Source organism: Corapipo altera, unplaced genomic scaffold (genome assembly GCF_003945725.1).
Source record: "Corapipo altera isolate COAL_440 unplaced genomic scaffold, ASM394572v1 69, whole genome shotgun sequence".
NCBI classification, from domain to species: domain Eukaryota; kingdom Metazoa; phylum Chordata; class Aves; order Passeriformes; family Pipridae; genus Corapipo; species Corapipo altera.
In genome coordinates, this window is record NW_020884908.1 from 5,443,911 (window position 1) to 5,471,646 (window position 27,736).

General features: G+C 39.6%; 1 protein-coding gene across 8 annotated transcripts in view; it reads right to left on the minus strand.

Moving 5' to 3' along the window:
* Nucleotides 1-27,736, minus strand: part of WDFY3 (WD repeat and FYVE domain containing 3) — a 133,699-nt gene that overhangs the window by 58,659 nt on the left and 47,304 nt on the right. For 6 of the 8 annotated variants that reach the window (XM_027652734.1, XM_027652727.1, XM_027652729.1 and 3 more), the window contains exons 9-20: nt 27,263-27,730; nt 25,712-25,810; nt 22,446-22,639; nt 19,810-20,267; nt 17,742-17,825; nt 12,234-12,411; nt 9,775-9,989; nt 8,528-8,640; nt 7,214-7,445; nt 5,084-5,184; nt 3,834-4,052; nt 133-314 (exon numbers count right to left, since the gene is read on the minus strand). In XM_027652734.1, the coding sequence (XP_027508535.1) occupies nt 133-314; nt 3,834-4,052; nt 5,084-5,184; nt 7,214-7,445; nt 8,528-8,640; nt 9,775-9,989; nt 12,234-12,411; nt 17,742-17,825; nt 19,810-20,267; nt 22,446-22,639; nt 25,712-25,810; nt 27,263-27,730 (2,543 nt within the window). The remainder of the gene's footprint in view (nt 1-132; nt 315-3,833; nt 4,053-5,083; nt 5,185-7,213; nt 7,446-8,527; nt 8,641-9,774; nt 9,990-12,233; nt 12,412-17,741; nt 17,826-19,809; nt 20,268-22,445; nt 22,640-25,711; nt 25,811-27,262; nt 27,731-27,736) is intronic. The other 2 variants (XM_027652733.1, XM_027652731.1) reach the window with 1 other exon arrangement.

Consider the following 27,736-nt stretch of genomic DNA (forward strand, 5'->3'; position numbering starts at 1 on the left):
GGGGGGGGGGGAGGGGATGGTGTTGGTTTGTTTTGTTCTTGGTGTTTTGTTGGTTTTTTGTGCATATACTATGCACAGAGAGAGAGAAATCACTCCAAGCAGTAAAAATGAGGTTTGAAAGATTTGTATTACCTTAACAGTGTTAACAAGCTGTCCATCCAGGTAGAGAGCAGCTGTGCTGTTCTTCAGCATGCCTTTACTCATGACCAGAACGAGGTGATGCCACTGGCCTTCCACAATGAGGTCACCGCAGCGGAAACGGGCACAACATGGAAGAATTTCATAAAATGATGATTCCTCACTGAAGTCATCAACTAAAGGAAAGTACCAGTTAGTGGGCAGCAGTAAGAGCTTAAAACAGACAAATATGTAAACAGAATTTATGTAATATGAACTACAGCAGTACATTAAAGCCAACTTTTTTGAAAGCATGTAATTAACAAAAAACAAAGCAATATAAGAATAAAGCCACACAATTAACAAGTATTACTTTAGACTTTCAAATACAAGAACTGAAAAAATGAAATCAGATTTTTTGGGAAAGTATTCAGACCAAATAGTCCCAGGCTGACAGGCTGACCATCCTGAAATACCTGCACATTAACAAACCATCACAGTTCTGGTATTGTCAGCAACAGATCTCCACATCCTCTGCCTTCTCTAAGAAAATTCTCAGGATACGTTCAGATTTTAGACTTTTGACCTTCTCCCCTCCCTTTGAAACTTTAGCTGGAATTATTAGTTTCCTCAAGTATTTACTAACTTTCTCATGCCACCATGCAAGTCACAGAAAGATCTTCTGTTGTTTTTCTAAACAAGTTTTTACTGCAGTAGTCACAAAGAAATAAAAAGATGTCTCTCCAAACCCACAGAGCTTTTTTTCACTTTTCTCACACTGTGGAGAGAAGGATACCCATACTTCCAGACATTGTCCTCCTAGTTTTCCCTGTTCCACCATGGTATCCTCCACAGGTCCCACTACATGCTCCAGTGTGGTTCTTTCACGAGTCACTGGGAATCTCTGCTCCAGTGCCTGTAACACCCTCTCCCCTCCTTCTGCTCTCACCTTTGTGTCCTCAGGGTGCTTTCTCTCACATTTTTTCCCCTTATTCCTTGCATCATGAAGTGTTTCACTCTTTTTTCCCCAGAGGCACCACCAGCCTGGTTGCTGCACTCAGCTGTGTCCTGCTGGGAATATGCTGTGGAGCTGGTCAAACCCAGCCACATGTGCCATGGGGCAGCACTGGCCCTTTTCCCACAGAAGCCTCCTCCTGATCCCCTGCACCTGGCCAGAAACTCAGTATGAACTTACCACTATCTTGCTTGAACCATTAGGTCACATAAAGGAAAATACAAGTGAAAAGATTGCCTTTCAAAGCGTCTGCATCAAAATCATGCTAAATCACAAAGCATAAGTGAAGTTAAAGATGAGGTTGAAAGCCTGAGACATTTTTCCTTAATAAAAGCCACAAACAGGATGTCTGGCTGGCAAGACACACATAAAGCACAAACTGAGGGTACTTGTAACTCAAGCCTAAGCACGGTGGCTTTTCTTGTTCCCTTTTTGCAGTTCTAAAGAAAATTAATTTTCTGAAGCACTGCTACTGAAGTAGACTCAGGATTGAGATGTTTCTGCCCAAGTCAAAACAAAGAGCTCACGATGCCTTATTTGTTCCATTTCAGTCCCACCTCCAGGAGCCCTGGTTGTAGAGGCCACTGAGTCAGGTGCTGTGGGATGAGGGAAACAGCACCTACAGCTCCGGTGGACACCATCACACCAACAATGAGAGGAGTCACAGACAGATGCCAGCCTTCCAGACACACGGACACAGGAACACATTCCCGGTCTCCACAAAGGCTGCTGACTGCCCAACCCCAATTCACTCATCCACACCCTTCAAGTATTTCCCAGGTCTTTTTTCACTAATGGGTGCCCAATTCTCCTCTCCTAAATGTTGAAATACTTTTTAGTCCTCAGCACGGAGTTTTTTAATTTCTCCAAAAGGCATCCTTTGACTTCATGCCAGAGGGTAAGATCGGTTTGCGGGTGAATTAACTCTCCATCACAAAACAGAATGACCCACACTCTACTTGAAAGCCCCCTCAACAAAAAAAGATTGAAAATAACAATAAAAAAAAAAAGCCCAGGGAATGGTTTAACAGAAAACAGGAACTTTTCATATCTCTCTTCATTCTTTCATACTGAAGGAAAAGGAACCATTAATCCTCTTAACCACAACAGCTGCCTGAACAGAGAGAATACTCATTTCTTTAGAAATAGCACAAGGAAAATGATAAAAGCAGAGTACTTGGAATTAACTTTCAGATACAAAAATAATCTCAAGTTCTTTTCTCAGCAAAACATCTTTGAGAATAATTCTTGCTTACCCAGTCCTTAAACCACCTCATCTATTCTTAAAACAGACTGTCAGCACTTCCAGTCCCTGTGTTGGCGGGCCTGTCATCTCAGTTCCTCAGGTACTCACCTGCTCAGCACTTGATGGTAAAACCACCAATTATGATTTAGCCACAACAGGGTAACACTCAAGTAAAGCAAAGTATCCTGGTCCAATTAAAAATCAGTCTTTTAGTTGGACACCTTCAGATCTTTTCTGACAAAGCCTCTTCAAATCCAATCTCTTTCAAGGAGACAGTAAGGGCTTACAAACTAAAACCGTATGATCTATAGCTCCACTGCAGGCTAAAGCAGTTAATATGAAGATAAACTTGTTTCATTTTCTAAGAATTCAGCCTTCTGAGAAAGAAAAAGTTGCCAGTACCTTTGTAATTTAATAGGTTTAATTCCTCCTTCATACTACGGGTTTTCAGCTCCCATGTTTCAGATTTTGAACCTGACTTCTAGTGAGGGAGACTGCTGCCATTAATGATGTGAATGTCTGCTTACAAAATATTCCTTATTTTCTTGGTCACAGTCCGCTTAGCTGTTTGTGTTGTCTTGGGTTTTTTTAATAACAACAGTTGTATAAATTCTTTATTATTGCCTGCTACTCAAAAGGAAAGAACAGAAGCAGGAGCAGATTTTTGATAACCACTTGTAACCAGTGTGTTGGTCTAGTGAAGAGCTAAGCCTGAAACATGTGCCGACGGCTGTCCTACTCCTCTCAGCTCCCTCCATAGGCCCAGCACGTAAACTGGCCTGTCAAAACTGACCACTTTTGGAGGCTCTGATGGAAGACAAGGCAGGAGAGAGGAGATGGCTAATTCTGAAGCCCCTGACTGCACTGATAATGCTCTCTAGCAGATCTACAGGCATCACCAGCTTCACCTAGATCTTCACTACATCTCTTGTAATTCTACCTTTGGTCACAGATACTGAATGAAGCTCCAAACTGTTTCTGAAAACTGATCACAGTATTAAAACATACAATGAATGACTGATTGCCTTCAAACAGCCCTCCAGTGCTAGGACTGTCCAGAAAAAAGCCTTCACAACCCATTAGTTTACTATTTCCAAACTTCAAAGCAAAGACAGTTAAAATTTGCACCTCGAGACATGATGTCTAAAATGAACACTACAAGATAATTAAAAGGCAAAAAACTTTCAAAACCATAATGTAATGAATATATAGTACTTTGGTAAATTTTTTTCTTTATATACAGACATCTTATTTGAAAATTATAAAAGCTCCCTAATTTCTACATGAATGATCAAATTTTGCATTTTTCCATGGTCAAAACCCACTAGGAACTGGTGAAGCTGCAACGAAAATTGCATCAGACACGATTCTTCTCGACACCAGGTTTAAAATAAACTTGCTATAGCATCCCCATAATATTGTCAGCATTAGCTGATGACATGACACAACTCTTACCATAATTTTGAAGCAATTCTTCTTTAGTTGAAACAATCAGTGACCGGTCCTTTGCCGAGAGGACAATGGCAAGGCATACGTAATGCTGCTCCGAAGAGTTTGCACGACGCACTACAGTCAGAAGTCTCACAGGATGGTTATTAGGAGGGGTACTAAAATGTTCAATACAAAACCAAGTTGAGTAGCTTAAACCAGAAGGTGGTGGGAAAAATCTCTCACCTAAAATCAAAAAAGAAAGCCCATTACACAGTTGCAGCAGGTAGTACTTCGGATATCTACTTGTTTCTTTTTCCGTATCTGACACCAGTTGTGCCTTCTCAAACTTTTCCTTCCTGGACTTCAGTGTTACTTACATTTCTGACCCAAGTTTGCAGGAAAAGCCACATAAAGCTAGCTCAGAGGGGTTTCTTTCAAAACAAAGTAAAGCAAGAATTGCCCACTATTCCTTCCTATTCTAAAAGAAAAAATAAAAAAAATATCAACTCTGAAGCTGTGTTTGTTCAGAGCAACCCAGTTTCAGTTCCCTAGACTAAAAAAGTGGAAAAGGATCAGGCACTCAGAAATGGCTAATATCATGATGAGGTGCTTCTTCCATAGGTGTAACTTGCTGAAGAAGTCTCTGTTGAGGAGTATCTCTCCACCACAAACATCTGACTCTATTTCATCTCTCCTAGGGTGCTCCCACTAATTCTGTCTTACTGTAGACAGAATTAATTAAACCTTCAACTTAGTTTTTAGACTTAACACCTTTTTTAACTAAGTGACCATGTTCAAATAATCCCACAGTACATCAGGTTCCTGCAGGGTGAATAGCCTATAACAACACGTAAAAGCAAACAATTTTGATGAGATTTTTGTGATGATGTGTGCAATTACACCTGTAATCAATGCAGTCAAGAATTCAGCAGAACGAAGTCACAAGTACGGCATCATAATTAATTCCATGTTTCCTATGCTCTTCACACTACTACCTCAACTTTTTCTTAATGTACCTAGGTTCATTATTCATATGCTTTGCCTGATTACAATTTCACCTGCTGAGAGCCTTGTGTTTTAAAGCAATCACAGGTTTGTATTTTATATTGCTTTTCACTGCCCTGGCGGCAAAAACACACACACAGAAAAAAAGACACAAGAAGTTCCCGATTATGAGTGCACAGTGTCCAACACCAACTTCACAGCTAACAAAGACATAAGAGAACTAAACATCAGATACAAAATACTGCTGACAGTCATAGTTGAGTACTTACCAGTTCCAATTCCACTAACAACTGCACCGTCAACAAGTCCTGTTGTAACAGCATTATTTGTAGGTGCATTGTGGGGAGCCAAACTTGGCAAGAACAGGCAGCTGTTAAACAGAAGACCAGCAACACATCAGAGTTTATGGAAGTCAATATAAGTGGAGTTCAATACAAACAAAATATAGCCTAGGAAAATATATCATAAGCACACAATCACTCTTCATGACTTTATGTATTAATGAAAAATAGAAATGAATTCTCAAGATTGCTCCTTGTGAGAAGCAGAGCCTCCTTGTGAGGCTAAATTATCTCCCGCAGGAAGAGTGCTGGTAATGTATGTTATTGGTGCAAAGGCACAGAGACTGATGCCCATGTGGTTCCACTGCGTAAGATGCTCCTCTGTGGGCAACCATAACTCACTACAGCCTTTGAGTTGTTCTGGACTCTCTAAGAGGTCAGCTAAATATTCAAAGGATCAGGCAATTGCATACTATGGTGTTCTTATTTGATGTATGCTCCCAGAGTAACATACTTCACCAAATTAGCTATGTTTGGTCCTTATAACAGCCACTGATGCTGTGGACACAACAGAAACCAATATAAGGAGTCCTTTCCTTATGTACTAAAGGAGTTCAGTTTCAGTGATCAACCTATCTGAAAGGGAGTGAATGCCCACAGGAGTTCAGCTTCCAATATGTATAGACAGTCCTACTGGAGGAAAGATGATGGCTCTTCCACTTGTTGAGAGTCATCACTTTGTTGACATTTACAGCTGTTTAAGTATACTGTAGCTAAGTTGCCTGACAGTGCTAAGAGTTATTTTGTTCTCTCCATAAAGAGTTAACTTGACCACTCATCTCCAAAGTAACAACAATCCAGGATTCTGGTCACTACTATCTTCCTTTGGATTACAGTTGTCATTATATATTTCTTCCTCTCTCTCGAAAATGTTGTTCTCTGGGTGAATTCCCCATGGTCAATGGTACTACAAGCAAGTTCTCTCTAAGCAGGTAACTTGCAAGGGTCCGCTAACTGTGGATTTCACGAAACTTCTTGGCACCTAAAAACAAACTAAAAAGTTTTAGATTTCTTTTTAAGTGATTACAGCAGCCTTCTTAGGTGACTTGCTGAAATTACAAGAAGTCACAGCTGCATTATGCGAGTTACTTTTGGACTCATTACCAGCACCTACAAATCTCTGGAAGCAATGACAGTGACAATACATTTTGCAAGCTTATCGTAAGTTGGTCTTAGGTTCCAAGCATTTTCTCTTTCCTTATGAAGGATGTAGAGCTTAGAGTACCATTTGTTATTAAAAAAAAAAAAAAAAGATCTGTCCCTGATTATATGGGATATGAAGGCTAGATGTAAAATGGGTGTTGCATTCTTGCTTTGCAAAGCTGAGAAGAGAATGCAGAGCAGCAGAGTTCCTAAATGTCCAGTGTTTTCTATTCCACTTTTGTAACCAAAAAGACAAAACGTTTTCCTTAAACAGATGCTAAGAACGGTGTAACGTTTTAATCTTCTGAACAGTCAAGTTAAATCATATTACATGATCCTCATAAAGTGCTTCATTCAGCAAGTGTTTAATTAGAGAGAGAAAAACAGTAAGTGATACTAGGTGCTAAAAGAAAAAAATGAGTTAAGCATGATATTCAGGCTCTACCTCCAGTTAATACTACTTTTTTCAGTTATTTGAACTCATCATAGCTGCCTTGTCTGCTTCACTTGTATTTCTGATTTGCCCACTTCCACATTTCCAAGTTCTTCAGCAATTTTAGGTGGGTCTCAGAACAACTGGGCCATCCAAATGTCATACGTAAATCCCAGCAACCCTTCAAGGGTATGCATGCATTCCTTTGTTTTAAAAGGAATGTGAAACCCAGAACTGAGAGGGCCCTATCAATGTTTAAATACATACCTACTTCTACTTTCACACATGGCAAGCATTTGCTCTCAAGGCATTAATGAATGAGAATGAATTTATGTGACTTGAAGTATTCCTTTCTCTTCTTTAAAGAATTCATTTGTTCTTTGCTTGCAAACAGTCTATCAAAAATTACAATTTGAAAACAAAGAAAGTAACACAGCATTGTAGTGTGCCCCATGTTATTTGAGTGCACCACAGGACCTTACCCGAACCCTTCAAGAGACGTGTCAAACTCGATGAATGCCGGCGTGACCGATGATCCGTGAAGCCTGATATCATGTGGGGTTGTCATGGAGACCAAACACTTCACTCTCGTCAGGGGTACTGTGCTCCCTTCTGCTGGCTTGAGCAGGCTCTTGCTTATCCGGTAGTGGCTGTCTTCGTGCACGCCGAAGACGCTGTCAGAACCCAGACCTTCCGTTGAGGTAACCATGCTATCTACAGTAGAAGCCAAGAAACAACACAGCATTGCAAAAGGGAGGCCTTTCCAGACTGTATTTGGACTTTTCAAGTAGTGCTTCCGATGCAAGAGCTGAATTGTCAAACACCATCAACTAGTTCAGCCTCTCAGAAGGTGATGAGTTGGGAACTATTGCTTCCATTATAAAAACGCTCAATCCCGGTAAAAAGAGGAGCATCTTGTGCAATATAATATGGAAAGCTTGTGGTAAAGCCAAAACACTGAGTCAAGAGGCCATCCCATTTCCTAACATCCTCAAAGGGTCCCTAATGTAGCTAACTAACTAAAGCTCTGGCTGAGGGATAAGGTGAATCGCTTCTTCTCTCCTCTTCTAAAATGTACTGAACACAATGATACAACACAAATTCAGTTAATTAATTTATTTATTTCATTATTTAATGTTTAATCAAAACCGCCTAGGATACATCCTAGTTCCTTTTCAAGTAATTAAAACATTTCTACTAAGGTATTTTTAACTATGTGTTACAATGAGCCATACAATGACCAAGCTGACACATAGAAATAAGTATCACATGCTTTGGAAACTTTTCAGTAATTTCTTTGTATTATAATTTACCAAGACTCTTCTATACTGCATGAACAGCTATTCCCAAGCTCTACACCTCATGGATAACAATAGGAGAGAGTGCAGCTATTTTATCTGACACCTTACTGAACCCACGAGAGATGATATTACGCAGATTTAATGTGGGTCTCAGAACATGATGTGCACATGAAAGGATCTGAGAAAAAAATAATGTTAAATAACTATGAATGCAGGATCTACTCTAGACTTAAAAACAAACTACTACCATATTTAACAGTACTGTTCTTAAAATAAGACATTATAATCATCTTGCTGGATAAACATTAAATACAAGTACTACATTCTGCTTTTAGAACTTTTCCAATCAAACTGTTCTGATGATTTCACATTCATAGGAAGCTGGGGTGAACTTAGGTTTTTATGGATGGTTATCTACAGATTTTACCTAAGTATGCAATTGGGGGACATAAGAGAAGCATTCTTTACACAAATTTTTAGCACTTCAGCACCTACTTCTCATTTCCGGTTCAAAACTCAGTGAGCTGGGTTTGTGCACTCGGTACTGCTTTAACAGCTTTTTGTCCCAGGCTCCGCAATTCAAAGGATTTCCCAAGCGTAAAAATTCCCTAAGAAAGAGAAAAAAAAAAAATTTGCAAATCATTTTGTCTATTTATTTGCCCATAATGGCACCAAATCTAACCCCCTTTTTTTTTTTTCCAAAGACAGTAATTACTTGCAATAAACATAACTTTCAAGTAAGAAAATAAACCAATGCATAATTAAAAGAAACATATTTGATCCATTTGAAACCGTGTTTGAGCACATGGTCTAAAAAGTCAACATTATTTTAACTAATCAAACAATTTTGATAAAGTTTCTAATTTCCTTCTCTTCATTCCAAAGGCTTGGTATGAGGCTGTTGTACCCCACAGGAGAACATCAGGATACTCAATGATGCATATTCAGCAAGCTGAATTCCTCTGGAGAGGCAGACCACAGGCTGAAGTAAGTGACCTCAGCTTTGTTTTATCCTTATGTCCTGTTTGGTTGGGGGAATGATTTCACAGCTATCAACATCTGCATCCATAGATAACAATATTACCTATCTAGACAGCTACCTAGGCTATTGGTATCTATGCTTAGAGAAGCCTAAGTCCTGTGATGTGACAAGCAGCAAGTCCATTTGCAGAACCACTTCTGACACAGCTACATGCCACTGAGGTGAACTGAGTAGCTGTCCTGGTTGCAGGTCAGCCAGCCCACAATCCACAGGAGATAATACAATTAAGTTCCTTATTACAGCTGAGATCACAGAATCACAGGATGGTTTGGGTTGGAAGGGACCTTTAAAGGTCATCTAGTCTCAGCACTCTGCTGTGGGCTGGGACAGCTTTCGCTTATATTGATTTGCTCAAAGAAATCTATCCTCATATTTCCTCTTCCAGAGGGCATAGCCAGGGATGGCATTTTTGATAGCCTCTCAAGATTTGCAGCAAGAAAACAATCATTTAACTTCAGTACAATCACCATGAAAAACACCAGATTTCCCCACTCCATACTTCTCCTTGCTCTCCAAATACCAGTGTCTCCAGGGTTACATGTTGATTAACAGAAGCAAGACAGTCTATTTGATGAGAAACAAAATGGGATCTTATGCTATCAACTACCACATCAGGTCACTTGGGCTCTCTACACTCCAAGCCAGTGACAGTGCGGGCAAGGGGCTCAGTCCACCTGAACTTCCAGGTTATCTTTCTGACCTCAACACCATTGGCTGCAGAGCCTGGGAGGCCAGCCTTTCAAACATCCTTTGGAGTGGTGGATGCAGTGAGTGGTCCTCATCTGCCAGAGCAGCACTGCATCTCTGTAGAAGTCGTGCATGGAGCCCGGCTTCACACATGACTTGCTGGTTTCTCTCCGTGTGCACCAGAGATTGCAGGATGTTTGCCACTGCCAGCTGGAGGTCCAGCGCATGCTGAAAACAAGAACAGCACAAAACTTCAGAAGGGCAAATTGAAAAGGAAAATAAAATAAAAGCCTTATTCATAATAATGAAAAGGAAAGCTACCATTAGCAATAACTACACAAAATGACCTCTATGTGCACGCACGTGTGTGTTTTGGGGGTGTGTGTGCATGTCTGTGTGAAGAAACACTTTACAAAAAAGAGTAGTAAGTTTTATGAGGGATTATCACAACTATTGTCAAGGAAAACAATTCATCTCTACTTCTCAGCAGAAAAGAGAATCAATTTGGAAGCTCTTAGTGCTTGGAGAGAACTAAGGACTTTCATTTTGTGATGTAGTAACTTAATATAGAAACACATAATCACTTAGCTTGGAAAAGACCAACGCTGCCATGTCCAACACTAAACCATGTTCCCAAATGCCACATCTACACATCTTTTAAATACCTTTTAAACACCTGGGCAGCCTGTTCCAATGCTTGACAAATCCTTTTGGTGAACACATTTTTCCTAATATCCAACCGAAACCTTCCCTGGCACAACTCGTGGCCATTTACTCATGTTATGATTTGTTTGACTTACTGAGACTGACCCCCACCTGGCTACAACCTCCTTTCAAGTAGTTGTAGAGACTGATGAAGTCTCCCCTGAGACCCCTATTCTCCAGGCTAAACAACAACAGCTCCCTCGGCCTCTCCTCATAAGACTTTTACTCCAGACCTGTCCCCAGTTTTGTTGCCCTTCTCTGGACACGCTCCAGGACCGTGCTGTCCTTCTGGTAGTGAGGGGCCCAAACCAAACAGAGAATTTGGGGTGTGATCTCACCAATGGCAAGTACAAGGGGATGATCACTTCCCTAGTCCCGCTGGCCACATTATTCCTGATCCAGGCCAGGATGCCATTGGCCTTCTTGGACGCCTGGGCACACTGATGGCTCATGTTCAGCTGCTATCAACCAGCACCCTCAGGTTCTTTTCCACCAGACACTCTTCCAGTAACTCTTCCCCCAGCCTGTAGCATCGTATGGGGCTGTTGTGACCCAAGGGCAGGACCAGGCATTTGGTCTCATTGAACCTCAAACCTTTAGCCTCAGCCCATTGATCCAGCCTGTCTAGATCCCTCTGCAAAGCCTTGCTACCCTTCAGCAGATCAACACTCCCACCCAACTTGGTGTCACCCACAAACTGACCAAGGTTTGATCCCCTTACACAGATCATCGATAAAGATACTAAACAGAACTGGTCCCAGTCCTGAGCCCTGGGGAACACCACTGGTGACCAGTAGCCAATTGGATGTAACTCCATTCACCACCATCCAGCCAGTTTTTAACCCAGCAAAGAATACACCCGCCCAAGCCATGAGCAGCCAGTTTCTTCAGGAGAATGCTGTGGGAAACTATGTCAAAAGCTGAGTCCACACAAACAATATCCACTGCCTTTCCCTCATCAACTAAGTGGGTCGCCTTGTCATAGGAGAGACCAGGTTAGTTGGGCTTGATTCCATGACTGTTCAGTATATGCTGTGTCTTGGCACACATGATGATCTGCTCCACAACCTTACCCAGCACTGAGGTCAGACTGACCGACCTGTGGTTCCCCAGATCCTCTTTCCAGCCAGTCTTGTAGATGGGCATTACATTTCACTAATTTCCACTCAACTGGAACCTCCCCAGCTAGCCAGGACTGCTGATAAATGATGAAAGTGGCTTAGTGAGCCCTTCCGCCAGCTCTATCAGTACCCTTGGGAAGATCCCATCAGCCCCACAGACTTGTGTGTGTGTCTAAGTCAGGTACCAGGTTGGTCACCACTTCCGCTTTGACTGCAGGGGCTTCATTCTGCTACCTGCCATCATCATAATCTCTACAAAATGTAAGATATATGCAAACAGCACATATGTCCCAAGTTATAATGCTCAATCCTGCATCCTCCTCATACTATTCAGTAACACTTGATACATTCGAGAAAACATGAAATAATCCCAGTGCTTGGTAACATATCTGATGGCCACTTCAGACCTCTCTTTAAATTTACATTGCTGCCAGGAGTTTGAAGTAGATAAACAAAAGAAGGTCTGTGAAATAAAACAATTCCTATCAGGCCTCTATGTCACCAGTCATTCAACTCAAACAGTCTGTGAAATATATTAGTTTTTCAGCACAAAACAAGAGGACATGATCAGCTTTTCTATTTCCCACAGCCATCCTTTTTCCCGGTCACTCTCAAAGCTTGAAGACCACAGAATTTTTTTCCCTACCTCTGGGTGTGTAGCTGATCCAACAGAGGCCAGAAGATCCAGCATTGCAAGCATAGCACCAGGGTGAATAATGACCGCATCAGAGCTTTGTATGGACGTGGTTCCTGTTTGGAGTTTCATATCAGCTATGTTTTTCTGAGGGCAAACAGGAGGTGTTGAAACAGAATGATATGCGTGCCTGCAGGACAGAAAACATCCCATGGTTACAACACCCATCTATTACAAGCTCTGCATTTTTCAAACAGCTGTAAAATTGTACTGGCCTATAGACTTTACTTCCCTGTCCTTTCTCTTCACTCAGACAGACCAAATGTGTTTCTCTTCTCAAACCTGTAGGGCATGTTTCCCTTAAGACAGCCTGGTAGAGTTTGAATTTCTCAACTCTTCTTGAACTCAGAAGCCTCCTCCCCAGGTGCTACATAGTTTGACAAACTTAGGAGGTTGCCTTTATTGCCTCCCTCTTTTTATTCTAGTTGCAGTGGCAGCACAAAACAACTGCAGCTTGCAACCTACCACTGCTCCTGTTCTGAGGGGTGAATTCAGCTTTGAATATGTTTCTCTCCATTTGTTTTTCATTAACAACTGATTATAAAACTCGCTATCACAAAATTCTCAGCAATCTCCAATCAGCTCTGGGAACAGAAAGTTGGTCTCTGTGCATACTCGTGCCAGCAATCCGTATGCTCTGTCTTTCCACGACTGCTATGGCAATTTAGTTTTACATTAAGGTGCTTCCAGGCAAAAGAGGCTTTGACACACTGACTTAGAAGCAATGACTTGCCCTGAGAACTGTAGACATGTTCCCCACTGAAACTCTTGGAGGTATCAGCTTGATGCCATTCTTCTCTCAGCATGAGGTTCAATACACAAACAGCACGAGCAGTTTACTGAGCCTGTGCTTTCAAGATTGTACTTCAGAAGCAAAAGAGAAATCGAAAGGCTCATGCTCACCACAAAAAACAAACCAAAAAACAAATGAAAAAACCCTACACCAACCCTCTCCCCCACAACAAAAAAACCACAAACCAGAAAAACCTCAACCCGAACCACCCATATTCTCACAGTATTTATCATAAACACTTATTTGTAAGATGAAATAGAACAAATTCTGTGTAACAATTTTTCTTGAAGATCACATATTGCCTTCTGTTTTACAAGAAGTGGATCCAGCCAAAAAGGATCTCTTTTTATCAAATCAGTTCAAAGAGGCATTTCCTCTCTTCATTTCTCAGTGACAGAGATTTATCTAAACCCTAACACAAGTAACGCTTGGAGACTTGCTGTGCCTCACCCATTAAGACACTTCCAAGGAGGTAATCTTTTCTCCTGGGAAAAAGAGGACATAGATTGGAGATAAGGAATGCTGCAAGTGCAATTCTATCCTAAACACACATACACAGTCCACCCACTCAGTAAGAAATATATATGTGGGGGAAGGCTGAGACAATGGATTATTTAGCCTAAGACAGGGCACTAGGAAGTACTGTGTGCTGGTTGGAAAACAGGTTCAATAAAAAATGTTCCAATAAAAAGGTTCCTACCGAAAAGCTTGGCACCTGAACAATCTAAGAGTACTGTTCAAAACAGAGTTTCTTTACAAAAAAAAAAAAAAATTACTGATGCTTTACTCATTCAGTTAATGCTTACAGCAATCATGAAATAGTATGGCAATTCTCTTGTAACCAACTACTAAGAAAACAATCTTCTCAAATGAATTTTTCTAGTGTTTTTTATAAACCCTTAGCCATTAATTTCCCAAACTTCTCTATCAGACCCATTGATTGAAACATCTGGCAGGTAAGGAGGACTTATCTCTTTTAAAAAGTTAAATTGCATTAAGAGTAGCAGAACAACTGATAATACTTATCAGAGAGATGTTATCTCAAGTCTTTTCTCTGTCTTAATGCAGAGATTGAAATGCAATTGTTTCTTACACATTCTAACAGCACTGGTCTTCATATGAAGGAGTAAACTGCTCCCTCTTTCCAATGTCACCCTGAGCATCTCAATGCAAGTTTAAACAGATGCAGTTTAAAAAGTAAATATCCATTTACATTTAAAAATGCTCTTCAGTCTAGTGAAATTCCATTCTCCAGCACATTCTTGAAGATAAAGCTTCTGTCTACTTTTAAGCACAAATTTTACTTCTTAGCATGCTGATTTGCACTATCACACTCAACTCATTAGGTACATTGTGAGGTTATAACACAGTAGTAATGGGGAGAGCATAATAAAAACCCCAGCCATTGCTCAGTGTGATTCACAAACACAAATGTGATCCTAGTTTCCAACTGCCTGGACTGCAACACTACACACAACTGAAAAGGAAATACATTCAAAACTAGGCTTTCTGTTATGTCCTTAATGCATATATCACTGTAGTTTTCCATATAATTTTAAAATATCTTCTGTATTGAGTTTTTCCACATAAGGAGTACTTGTATCAATACAATGGGAGAAAAAAACCCCACCAGTTCATAAAGATATCTCTAGGCAGGAAAGAGAAAACAGATACTACAAATCCTGCCAAATAGTAACTGCATGTTTTAGGTCTATGGGCCAGTGAGGAACCTGCAATAAACTAATTTAGCCATGCTCCTACATTCTTCATATGAGTCCTTTAGGGAAGAAGAAAAGAAGTGGACAATGGAAAAAGAGAGTGTACTGAAGGTGACATACAGATCCATCTAATGTAACAAAGAATATAATTGAAGAAAACTTAAAACTTTAGTTATATAATTAATTACAACTCTTCATAAGAATTACAACAGCATTTTCATCAGGAAAGAAATAAGTAAAATTTACTGTAGATAAACTTCTGCATACGATTTGCCAAGAGTAATCACCATCTAAATCTTCTAAAAACAACATCTAAAAGTCTTGCAAGGTCAAAGTTAAATTCTATTCTCTACTTCATCCTGTCAGGCCCAAAGTACCCTCTCCAAAAGAAAAAAAAATTACGAGAATGTCCTGTCAAGATAAGTTTATTTCTGCCAAAATTTACAGCAATCAAACAGCTGAAAAAGCTGTAGTTCTTGATTAAAATTATACAGGTGTGGAAGAACAATGCATTCCAGGTAACAGGGCTGACAGCTATATACTGCAACCCCAATGCCTGTTCTGCAGGAGTCCTACATGCTCTGCTTCTATAAAGGATAACACTTGGAGGGTACCAGTTCATAGGGAAATAGAGCTTTGAGAAGTGGAAGACATGTCTGAGAGTACTACCATATCAGTGCAAACAGAACTGTTCTAGACTGTGTGCAAAACCAGAACTGTACTATTTTTATTTATAAGAATTATTGTGTGCACAGTGTCTGCTTGCTCTTTTAGCCAAATACCACAGAGTTCTCCCTCAGGCATCTGTCTTACAAGTCAAAAGGGAGAAAACCAGGCCACAACAGCAAGGGAGGTCCCAGGGATGCAAAGTAAAGGAGACAGAAAACAGTAAGAGAAGAGCAAACACTTCTCTCCAAAGAGTCAACTCTGACAGAATCTGACCGTGTCTGACATTTAGAAGGAGAAAAAATAACACTGGACTACAAACCCCAAGCTGCTTATTTTTGAAAGTAGAAAGATCCCAGCTATTGGCACTGAATTCACTAGGAATGATAAACATGATGTTGAACAACTGTAAGAAAGCAGACAGCTCTTCAAATAGAGCAGTTTTTTGGAAACTCCAGTCCTATTTTTTTACTAGAAAACATGTTTTTACAGAAACTATTTGAAAAGTCACCCAGGTCAGTATGATTATTTCTGTCCGGTTTTGCTTTGAGTCTTACACAATTTGTTACTGTGTAAGGGCCTTTTTGGTTTGTGAAAATCCCTTTCGAAGGCACTCTTTACCCCAGCAAGTACCTACATTACTATACTGGTGCTTACCTGAATTGCTCAAGGCACTCCACAGAGATAATGACTTTTTAAATTGCTCAATCTTTGCCTCGGGTTTTCAAATAACTGCTTTTATTTTCAGTACTACAAAAAACGAGGGAAGCTTCACATATCTATTCACATATAGCTATATTTATATTTTAATTATCAGGCTGTGTCAACAACCCATCTGGCACTCTTTATTCATTACACACTGAAATCAGCTCCTGTTTGGCAGGCACTGTATGTGTTCTGCTGCAAGCCTTTGCATATCCATGTGTTTGAGTAAGTCAGTGAACCTGAGCAGCCATACCTGTTACACCTGGGAGAACAGCAAAATGTAGTACAGGAAAGGGCAATCTGTAAAACTAGAGGTTAGCATTCAGGCTGAAGCTGTAAAGAGCCTCCCTAAGAAATGCTGTTTTCTTTCAAGTTTCTTCAGAGTAAATGAGAGGGAAAGGAGGTTGGCAGCTAAGGGGTTTTTTTCTCTGTAAACTACAGTGTTTGTTCCTAAATGTGTTAAAAAAGAAAGGAAGTGACAGTCTAAGAGGTTCTGGATTCCTGTGAAGGTGGCCTTGTCCAAGCCACTCCCTCTAGAATACCCAGGTACGACTTGGGTAACAACACTCAGCAAGACAGAAAAAGGGTTTTCTTTATTAACCTGCTTGAGTATCAATATTTCTTTCAAAGCAGTTTCTAAAAGCATCTTTGGTTGCTTCCCTTTGCAAAATACTTTACATTCCAAACATGAAACTTGATGGCTTATTTTAAGCAGTACACCAAGTGAAAATGGCTGTATTTTCCACACATGACACCTGCACCTCAGATAACCCTGAGTCTTTCAAATGTCTTCTTAGCTTTCAAAAGCAAATCTCTGCCTAACTTACATCTTCAGATGGCAAAGGGCTGCTCCCTTCCCTAGGGACTCTGGGAAAAATCTTTTCATCATTTGAACAAGCCCGTAAGTAACACTGTTGTTCAAACAGTAACCTTTATTTAAAAAAAATAAAAATCTACCAGACACATTAAGATGCGTAAGAAAAGACAGTAGCTTGGGAGTGGAAGTGGGTACTAGGATTTCTGAATTGTGCCATTTGTGCTTTCTTTCCAAACCTTTTAATTTAGCATGTCTCTACATCATCTGGTAGTCAAGCACTGACAGGTTCATTCTTTCCTTTTTATTCTGTGCAATTACTAACAAATGAGTACCTTAACAAGACATCCACTTTCCTACTTAAAATACCTCTTCCTGAAAAATTAGTCTAGAAAAATAAATCCTGCTGTATTCATTGATCTACAAGCTTAGTCTGATTGTCTCTGAACTGCTCATGAGAGTATCATGTATACTGCCCTTAGATAATTTCTTATACTAGGCCTTACTTGGTTTTGAATCGTGAATCTAACTTTCAGTGCTTTGGGAGTCTGGAGACGCCTCTACTCTCATCCATCAACATCACTGCCTAAGACTGGCTGTGAAACATGCCCTTACATTTATCCAGCAAACACAAAAGTGAAAATGCACACCTTAGAAAAAAACTGCAACTTGAGAGAACTGCCCCTCCCCCCCACCAAACTAAGAAACACAACAGTGAGAGAGAAATCAGAAGCGAGATCAACTTCTCTTTGAAGGGTTGGTACCTTTTTCTGGACAAAGCTGGCGTACCCCAAGGAGAGGGGAGAGAAGTCTCATTTGTCAGGCAAGGAGGGATCTGTTCTGCACGACTACAGACAAAACAGACAGGGGTAGGACAGAGAGGTTAGAGAAGAAACCAGAGGCCATACATACATAAGCTTGTTAGTTTTACAAAAGCGCCAGTAAAATCTTCACTAGGATCCATTCTTCAGAAACAACACGGATGACACAGGACACTATGGAATGACAGCATCAGGTAAACATCCAGACATGCAAAGCGTGTACTGCTCTTGTGGAATGACTCTGCAGTGCTCCTTCACTGCTCTGCAGAGATCTACTGACACTAGCAAAGCAGAACAGCTTCCAGCGTTAAACAGCAGAAATTCAGAGGAGAAAGTAAAGCCTCAGTAAATTAGGTATAACCAACAAGGTAAGAAATAAAGTCAATGTAAACTTTACAATGAATGATGATCAGGAAATTTAAAAAAGAAGGAAGAGTGCGTCACTGAAAAGAACAGCCAAAAAACCCAAAAAGGAACTTACGGTATCTTAAGCAACATCACCATGGCATTTACTTACCCCACTGTTCCCTCATTCTGTACTATTAGCCAGTGTCATAACTTCTACAGGATGTGTAACACATTCTTAATACAAATTTTCCTCCCACTATCTGAATGCTTTAATAATACTTTAAAATGAGATCAAATAAATCGATTTCTGGAGTTGGCTTTTAGTTTCATTTTGGGTGGGGGGAAGAAGACTGTTGTGGTTTTTTATATTTCATTTTTTTTAAAGAAGAGAAAAGCATTAAGATTTGCTGCTTTGGTGGCAAAATGTTCATAACAAAAGCATCAAGTTTGTACTTTACCAGTCCCTGAGTTTTAACTGGAAGCTCTGTTAATGTATCAACATACACAGTCATACCTTCAATACTTGGAAAATCAGACCCTGTATTTGACTATGACTTGACAGTCCATCTGATTAAAACAGAAGCTTCAAGGGTCCCAGATACAAAGCTTAGGTCTGCATTTTACTATTTTGTACCTTAAATTAAGGGCAAAACCTATTTTAAGACAAGCCAAACTTCAACATATACTTCACCAAGTTTTGCTGCCATTTCGAATCAACCTTAAGACACGCATCTGTGTTTTAAAAAAACATAATTTAAAGACTAGAACTTTAAAGAACATGCAAATCCATCTAAAACAAGATGTCAGTCTTGATGTGCTAGCAATGAGAAAAGGAGGTTCAAGGGAGACATTATTGCTCTCTACAACTACCTGAGTGATGATTGTAGCAGGGAGAGTGTTCATCTCTTCTTCCAAATAACAAGCATTATGGCAAGAGGAACTGGTCTCAGGCTGAACCAGGGGAGGTTAAGATCGGATATTTGGAAAGATTTCTTCACCAAAAGGGTTATCAAGCATTGGAAAGGGCTGCCCAGGGAAATGGTTGGGTCATCATCCCTGGAGGTTTTTAAAAGACCTGCAGATGTGGCACTTAGTGACATGGTTTAGTGGTGCACTTGTTAGTGCTAGCTTTACAGTTAAGCTGGATTTTTAGACTGTTTTCCAACCTAAATGATTCTATGATTCTGAACTAATCACAGTGTTATCTAATCACTTAAAGTTCTGTATCAAAGGAAACATGAAGTTAAGACGTGACATTGAACAATCAATTTTCCATTTGACTTAATAAAAGCACAAAAATTTTGTAATTCTGTACCATAACGCAACCTGTCTGCCTATCAACCAACAGGTTGCTTCACAACACCAAATATAACCATAACCTTGTACCTCTATCTTAACTGATATCATGACAAAAACATTCAACACCAGAGAGAATGCTGCATACCCTGGACAACACCAGCAAGCTAAAGTCATTATTTGGTCAGATGTTGCCACCTTGTAATCCCCTCACTGGAGTGAAATAACAAAGAAATAGATTAAAATGGAAATACAAAAGCTTGCAGTGAAGAAAGAAAAACTATTTTGGGGAACACTGGTGGGGGGGCAGGTAGGATGAGAAGATAAAAAAAAACAAAGGGGAAAAAAAAAGAAGCAAAGTTCATACCTGTCAAAAGAATCTGTTGCTACCTTGTAGAGGTAAATAAAAAGTTTGCTGCAGTGTCTGAGAGTAGGTGAAACAGAATCCAGGGATATTAGGTCATCGTCCAAAAGTCTTTGAAATAGTTGTGTATTTGAAGGGAAGACATTCAAGGGACTTATTTTTCTCAAGTCTGAGAAGCAGCCAAGTAATCGAACAGCATCTGCCAGTTTTTCATACTGGATCTCTGTTTTGAAGAAGTGAGAGTTGGCTGGCTCATAGCGCATTGCTGCAGTCAATGTGCAGAACACAGTGTGAAGCAGTTCAAACACTTGATTCTGGTTTACTTTTTCCCAGCCATTCTTAGGAGGCGAGCACAAAGATCTCTCCATAGCAACGAGTAAAGATGTGACATACACAAATCCACCAACTTTCCTAAAAACTGTTCTTGTGCGGTGACTTTCTCTCAGCACCAAGAGTAGGGCCTATGGACAAAACAAACAATCAAAACAGGGAAACCACAACAACAAGGCAGTAGCATTGCAAACAGCTTGGAAAAAGGCAGGAACATTTTTGTTCACAAAATGCTGTTGTGCTAGCAAAATCCTCATGTCATTTGTCAGAACTGGGTAATGCCTGAAGTCTCCACAGATCAACTTTGTACTGCAGGAGTCCTCATACTCAAAAGCTTACAAAATAAAAAGAGAGAGTGGAGGGGAAAGTAGAGCATTGCCTCTAATTTAAAAATAAGAAATTAAGGAGAAAGAAACCTGTCAACAGAAAAGACTTGACTGAGCCTAAAATGGAACCCAAAATTCCCAGGTAATTCTCTTAGTGATAAAGTGGAGAATATAGTATTGAAAAGGAATCTTCTGTGCCATCACACTTCACGAACAATTTCAAACAAGAGTGGGCAAATGACTGCTTGTAGCAATGAGGAATCTAAACCTTGAAGCATCCTAAAACAAGTCACCTAGAAATCTACAATGCAGAAGCACCTGGCAGCTATGAAGCCAGAACAGCAAACACAACAATTCAGTTAGTGAATTCAGGCAGCAAAAAATTAGCCAAAAAAGTTTTAGCTTTCCTCTATAACTCTCTGAATTGAGTGAGACTTCATTCTAAGAGTTGCTGTCTAAAAATAAGCCTGAGAGAGAAATAAAAGCGGATAAAACCTTACTTGCTGAACAAATAAATACAAAGGCACAGCATAAACAGCAGAAACTACATGAACCTGGGTACTAGAGGATAATATGCATTTATCTGTGAAATCTGGGAGTGGAAAAGCCCCTCCACACAACCAAAAACAAACAAACAAAAACACCCGTCATGGGAAGTTTGACCCACATGTGATTATGGAATAGAGAAGAAAAAGTCTCTCATAGGAAGCATTGTAAACAACAGAAAAATGTTACTGATACACCAATATAAGCTAGTGGGGAGTCTTCCATGACCAAAAGTTTACTTCTTCAGAATCATGCTGCTATTTTTTTTTAAGCACTGAAAAGATGGGTATTGAAATAGGTAGACTGTCATTCCTTTGAAGGCAGGATCTCATCTCCTGACAAACTTGAACAAACAGTAAGAGACATATCACGACACTGTTCTGGACTGTCAGTTCCATAACCAAAACTTCTGAAAACAGCACTGACGGAAGACAAGTACAACAGATCACATGAAAGACAGAAATCCTGATTTTCTATGTTAAATCCTTTAGGAAACTGCAATATCCTTTCTCTCCCCTTAAGTATTGCAAGTAACACATGCTCAAAAATGACTGAATACCTTGACAGACAAAACACTGCAAATGAATAACTTTATTACTAGCTTTCCTTTCTGTCTTTTGGAATAATATGAAGCTGCTCATATGCTAGAGAAATAGTACAGCTCCTCTAAACAGAGACAAACCTAGATGTCTCCGAGCTCTCTCCAGTAAGACTCATTTACTTACGAGTACTTGCCTCACCTTTTCTTCCCTAAAATAAATGGTATTATGTCAATTTACAAAAATAACACGAGCTACTCTGAGAAGAAATTCTGGGTCTAGATTAACAGACAAAAATCCTGATACACTAGGAAACAGATAAGATTTTTCTCACTTCTTCCTCCACTCACAGCCTTACTTCCCTCCCTTTTCACTATTTTCCTTAAGCATGCAAGTTTTTTGGCTTTATCTTCTACTATGATCAATATAACTTACATTTATATTAATTATCTCACCATTCATAACTAAAAAATTGGTAAAATAAAATAAGCTTGCTACAGGAAAATGCAAGCCAGCACTGAAAATAAGCTTATGTGTTACATGCTTGCTTTTTTCTCCCCACACATTCTCATTATTTTTAACTGAACAATATGCCACCAGGAAAGATTATCATAACTGTAGAACCTCATTTCCTATCCATTAAGACTGATTCCAATGATGATGTTAAAAACATACTCACTCACTACCCTTCACCTCTGATTCTGAAACCTACCATGGACAGATGGAAGAAAATAAAAATCATGCATCAAATGTACACATTTGAGCTCCAGAGATGATCTACATTCAGTAGCTAAACACCATCCACGCAGTCCAACTCAATCCAATCCCCTTTTCATTGTTTTCTTTTCTGAAACAACATCTTAGGAGCAAGAATCACGAACAACAATAGCTCACTTACCCTTAAGATGTCTGTTTTCAGTTGCAGTTCCGTAGGTGGAGCCGAGTGCATCAGTCCCAACAAGGTGCCCATATCATCCTCTCCACTTGGTGACAACACCAGCTGCTGGATGATCATCAGGGCATGCTGGCGGCACTGCGGATACTTCACTATGTTGTGGACACATCTCGCGCCACCAAACTCCCTGAAAATACCTAATTGGAAAGAGGGGCGAGGATAAGGACTGTGAAAAATACAATCAGTAACAAATAATGACAACAAAACAATGTAGAAGGTGTTTATTTTTATTTCTAGAAACTGAATGGCAGAGTTTTAGCCTTATGGATATTTAGTAACTTACTACTATCTTTCCTCTCTTGCCACAAATAAAAATAGAACTCGAATGCCTTCTAGCAATATTTTTCTTTAGAGGTGTTGAATACAAGGATGGAGGTCAGTTCTAAGAATTTCCTCAATAATCCTGTTTCTCCAACAGTAGTTACTCTTTTCATGCTAGAGCTCAAAGAGTCTCAGGATGAAATAAAAAAATATACCAAGTCCTCCACCTTTTGTGAAGACTATACCCTGTTTTGGTTAAGGGTAACATTTATATTACATTTAGCAATGAACTAAATGTAATATGAACTAAAAATATAACTAGGTTGTTTATGAACAAGATGACCATAGTAGGAGCATTGGTTGAGAAATGGTTCTGTCTATCCACAAAAGTTGTAGGATTCTGCAGAAGTCTTCTTGTGGCAAAACATCTCTGTAGAGATTAAGCTTAAGTCAAATGGTGATTTTCAAGCTTACTGGCTACTCAGAACAACACATGTGCAATACTAACCACTAATTATATGAAAATTGATTCTGAAATCATCATAAAACCCAAAGTGGAATATATATGACTTATAGAATGTGTGTTTAGTACACTGTCAGCACCCAGAGCACTGCCCTATGGTAATTACTGAAAATGAAAACAGAGTAGGAAAATGGATCAATGCTGCATTATTGCATCAAAAAGGATAATTTTCATTGTGACCATAAACCAAAAGGGCTGTTTAAATGACCAAGTTCAGGATTAACCAGTAACACAATGTTTATTCCCCTTAATGGACATAAACAAATATTAATCCCACCATGCATTTCTAATTTCCTGCCTCTTGCTTTCGCTGGTGTCCTCTGGATAAGATATGGACTTAGTGCAAAAGGAGAGGCCTCAGACTCTGAGACATGTAAGTTGGTTCCATCCCCTCACAGGCAAAGTGCATCTCTTCAGTGGTCAGGCCTCTTATTTTCAGAGAGAGACTGAAGTAACATTTTATACCCCTCCCACTCTTGGCATTGGTTCTCATCTATCCGAGGAACCTGTGTGAGTCTGGACACCCAAAGTTCTGCTGAAATTTGGTTAGCAGTTATGAAATATTCCGGAAACCTTATCAGAGACACTGGTTTAGCAACAGAAACTAAGCTTTGAATACAGTATGAATCACTACAAGGCTGCACAATGCTTACTTACGCCTCTGTGATGACCTGTAACCTCTGCTGGCCTTTGACTACAGTGGCACTGAGTCCACGTCTCAGTCACGCTGCACAGACATCGGGAAATGGTTTCTCAACCACATTTTGCCCAATTTCTCCATATATGAAAACCCCCACACGTACCTTCATGCCACTTCTTTCTGATTCGTTTCTAATTCTGCCTTTTCTTACATGGCAAAACCATGTACTGGCATGTTGGCAAAACCAAAGATGAGTGATAAATACAATTCACCTGTGACCAATACCAATTCCTCTCTAAAACCTGCTTATTTCAGCCTATTCGCTACTGTTCATCACAGAACAGAATCCTCTAGTAAATCAAAATGATGGGGTTTTTTTCCTTTCCCTTGACAGGAGGAGTAGCTTGGGGGACAAAAGGGAAGTGGCAAAGGAGACACACAACAGCTTCAGCAAAGCTTCTGGCAGAGTCATCCACAGCTTTCTCACGAGCAACCCAACCAAATGGTCTATGTGCAATCCTGACAGACTGAAGGTAAAACTAATGGAAACACCTACTCGGAGCAATCTCTGCTTCATGGCAATGCCCTTCTGCTTGACTAAGGGCATGCAACTGGGGTTTATCTCAAGTGCCATAAATAATGCCTTTCCTGATGCAATGATGAATTTGCTTATCAAAAACGTGGACAAAGCCAAGCTGGCAGATGTTATAAATGCTCAGCAGGGAGAATTCAAAAGTCATCTTCGGAAGTGGTTTGAAACCACAAGCTGAAATGCAACACATCAAGTGCAAGAGTTAAATGACATAGGCACCACTGGAGATTGTTCCAACACTGGGTCTAAATTTAAACAAAAAAAATTCCCAGGCAAAAAGCAGAAAAGAAACAAGTTACAAGCTTTAAGTCATCAGCCCATAAACTGATATTTAAACAGTAAGCTATCAACCAAGCTGGAAAATTGTCAAGATTTCTTTCTTAAACATTTATCAAAGACTGTAGCTTCTCCTACTTATATGAATAAAAACAGAAGTAAGAAAACACCAGTCAAAATTGAAAAAGAGGAAAAAAATCTGCTGAAATACAGATGTTTCGTGGCCTCCAAGGCCAGAAACTCCCTGGTTCCTCAGGGTGGAGTCTGTCCCCTCCCACCTGCTCATTTTCTTCTTTGTCTAACAGAACAAGTGGTTTAAAAACATTCGTCATCCTTATTCAATCTGCTATTTCAATCTCTCAGAGACAGCTTTTACCAGTATGAGGTACACATAGTGTCTACTTCAAAATCACTAAGTCTTTGCTAATGGAGCATCATATAAAACTGCCTGATTTAGAAGAGGACAATCATAACAGAGCCCTATTTATATATACTGACTGGGAACAAGCCTTTAAGAATCAAAAAACCAACTTTAACTAAAGCTGCAAGCATTGTTAATCACATTTAAGAAGATGTGACACTGAACACTGAACTACATTTCTAATTACAAGTTAATTTTTTTGATACACGAACTGTGTTAAAAGCACTACTACAGATTATTATAGTAGTGTTAGAATGTGATGGGGTGTGGTAGTTGCCTTCAAGTAAACAACAGCAAAAAACCACAAGTTAAAGCACTATTTTTTACCCCTTATGCACTCTAAATTATGCTGCCTATTCCCTTTACTGGAAAAACATGGCGAGAGAGAGAGAGTATATTTCAGTGTGTTTGATTATTTGTCTGAAGATAGAAAGTCAAGACATGGTTTTCTGTGTTACTCTTTTATACATATTTTGGCAGCAATCTCTCTACTTACCTGCATTTGTGTTTGATCCTTGTAGTAGTACTGTCAAGGTCTCCATAACCAATAAAGCCAGCTGCTTTTGGTCCTCAAATGAACTGTTTCTTGAATCCACTAAAAAATAATTTCAGAAGCTAAAGTCATAGTAAATATCACACTAAAATGGCTCTTGATACTTTCCACCAACACTTTTATTTTCTTTGCTTCCCCAGAGAGAAGGCAGCCTAACCATTTTCAAAAGCAAATTAAGATTCAGTCTACACATGCATTCCTGGGAAAGTTTAGTTTAGCTATGAATAATTTGAAAAGTTAATTTATAAAGACAAGAATTTACATGGAAACTTCTGAGCACTGTGAGCTCAGCAGTGTGACACTACAGCTGTAGGTGTAGTTTCACATCCTCAGCTATTGTTTGTCGAAGCCACAAAATCAAACCACAGTTGAAGACTTAACAGGATCTGCTCTTGTTCAGTATTCAGTACTTCAAAGGAGAAATTCCACACAAAACTACACTCACATAATTATAGTAAATATGCTTATGACTCAACAGGTGTAACAGACCAACCAACATCACAAGTGGCATCTCACACACAGCATCAAACTCCCGAAAAAAGTGGGTGTTTTGGGTTTTTTTAATTATTCTCATAAAAGGAAAGCCACAAGACAAAGGCATGTGTGCCCAGGTAGCACCCTAATCATATGACAACTTTGTCCATTTATTCACAAGAACATGAGAAATGATGTGTTTTTCAACGGAGTTGCTGGTAAAACAAAGCCTTCTAACTCTAATCTGCAGCTACCACTCAATGAGGATTCACACAACTAAACTCAGGTGAAACATCCAACAGCTATGGTTAAAAAGTAAGTGACGCCGAGTAACACTAACTTGACTGCAGTTTGTACAAAGAATGCAAACAAAAAAAAAACCAAACAGAACAAAAAAACCCCCACAAAAATTCTGTGTGTGTGCATGTAGGCTCCTATGGCACTTGGCAGTGTCTGCTTTGCAGGCCCGGCAGCTATGTAGCTTATCTCTGTGATGTTCAGTTCTGGAGATAACTAATTTTCATATTTTTTTTTAATGCTTAGAAAAATGTAGACCCAATTTATAAAAGAGACTGCAAACTTGAATACACACTCCTATTAAGAGCTTAAATTTGAGCTCTCTAGTGTTTTTTCAAAGCTGGGGCTAGACATACACAAGGAAACCCACAAGTACCTTTTGTTAGGAAGAATATGGATGTTATGCATTGCTCCTTTAGTTTCTTCATGTTAAGTAACAGATATTAAACCAACACATCAAAAAAACATTTAAAAAGGAAAATACTAACTCCTACTATTTTGTATTCATACAGTGTTTTTCATTTAAGGTTGCCTCGAGCTTCTCTGAGGACATTAAGAGAGAAGAAGTTCCAATGAGCTTTTAAGATGGCACAGCAGCCCCCAGCATGATTCAGCCCTTGAGGTACATGTTCAGACTCTCCTGTTCCTCCTCTTAAGTGCTAGATTCCACTATTCCAAGTCAAAAAAAGACAGGTATTAGAAAAATAGAAGTGGACACGCTACCTTGATCATTCAGTGCCTGAGTGGGATCTTTCAAAAGGGCTGCATATTTATGAAGAAGATTTACCATCACCTCCAGAAGTCCCACTTCCCTGAAGACATCCTTAAAGATGTAGTCATGACGGGTGAACTTCAGGAGTGTCTTCATGGCAATGATGCTACACTGAAAAGAAGTGCTGGATTTTAAAAGGATGCTCACACTGATCAGTTCTTTACAGGGTATGTAATTCAAGCTGAAGACAACCAATTCCAGCATCTCAAAGTATTTGGTCTGCACTTCTGGAAGTCTAGGAATTTTCTCTGCAAACTGAGACAACGTGTGCTGCGATTCCAAAATGAAGTAGTTGGCATTGTCCGCCATATAAATATTTGTGATGGCATCAAGGATGATTTGTGCTAGATAGTTGGTTTTTGCTCTCAAAAATGCATTCTGGAGGACAGAAAATGCTTGAATATTCCTCACACTATGACCTAAAT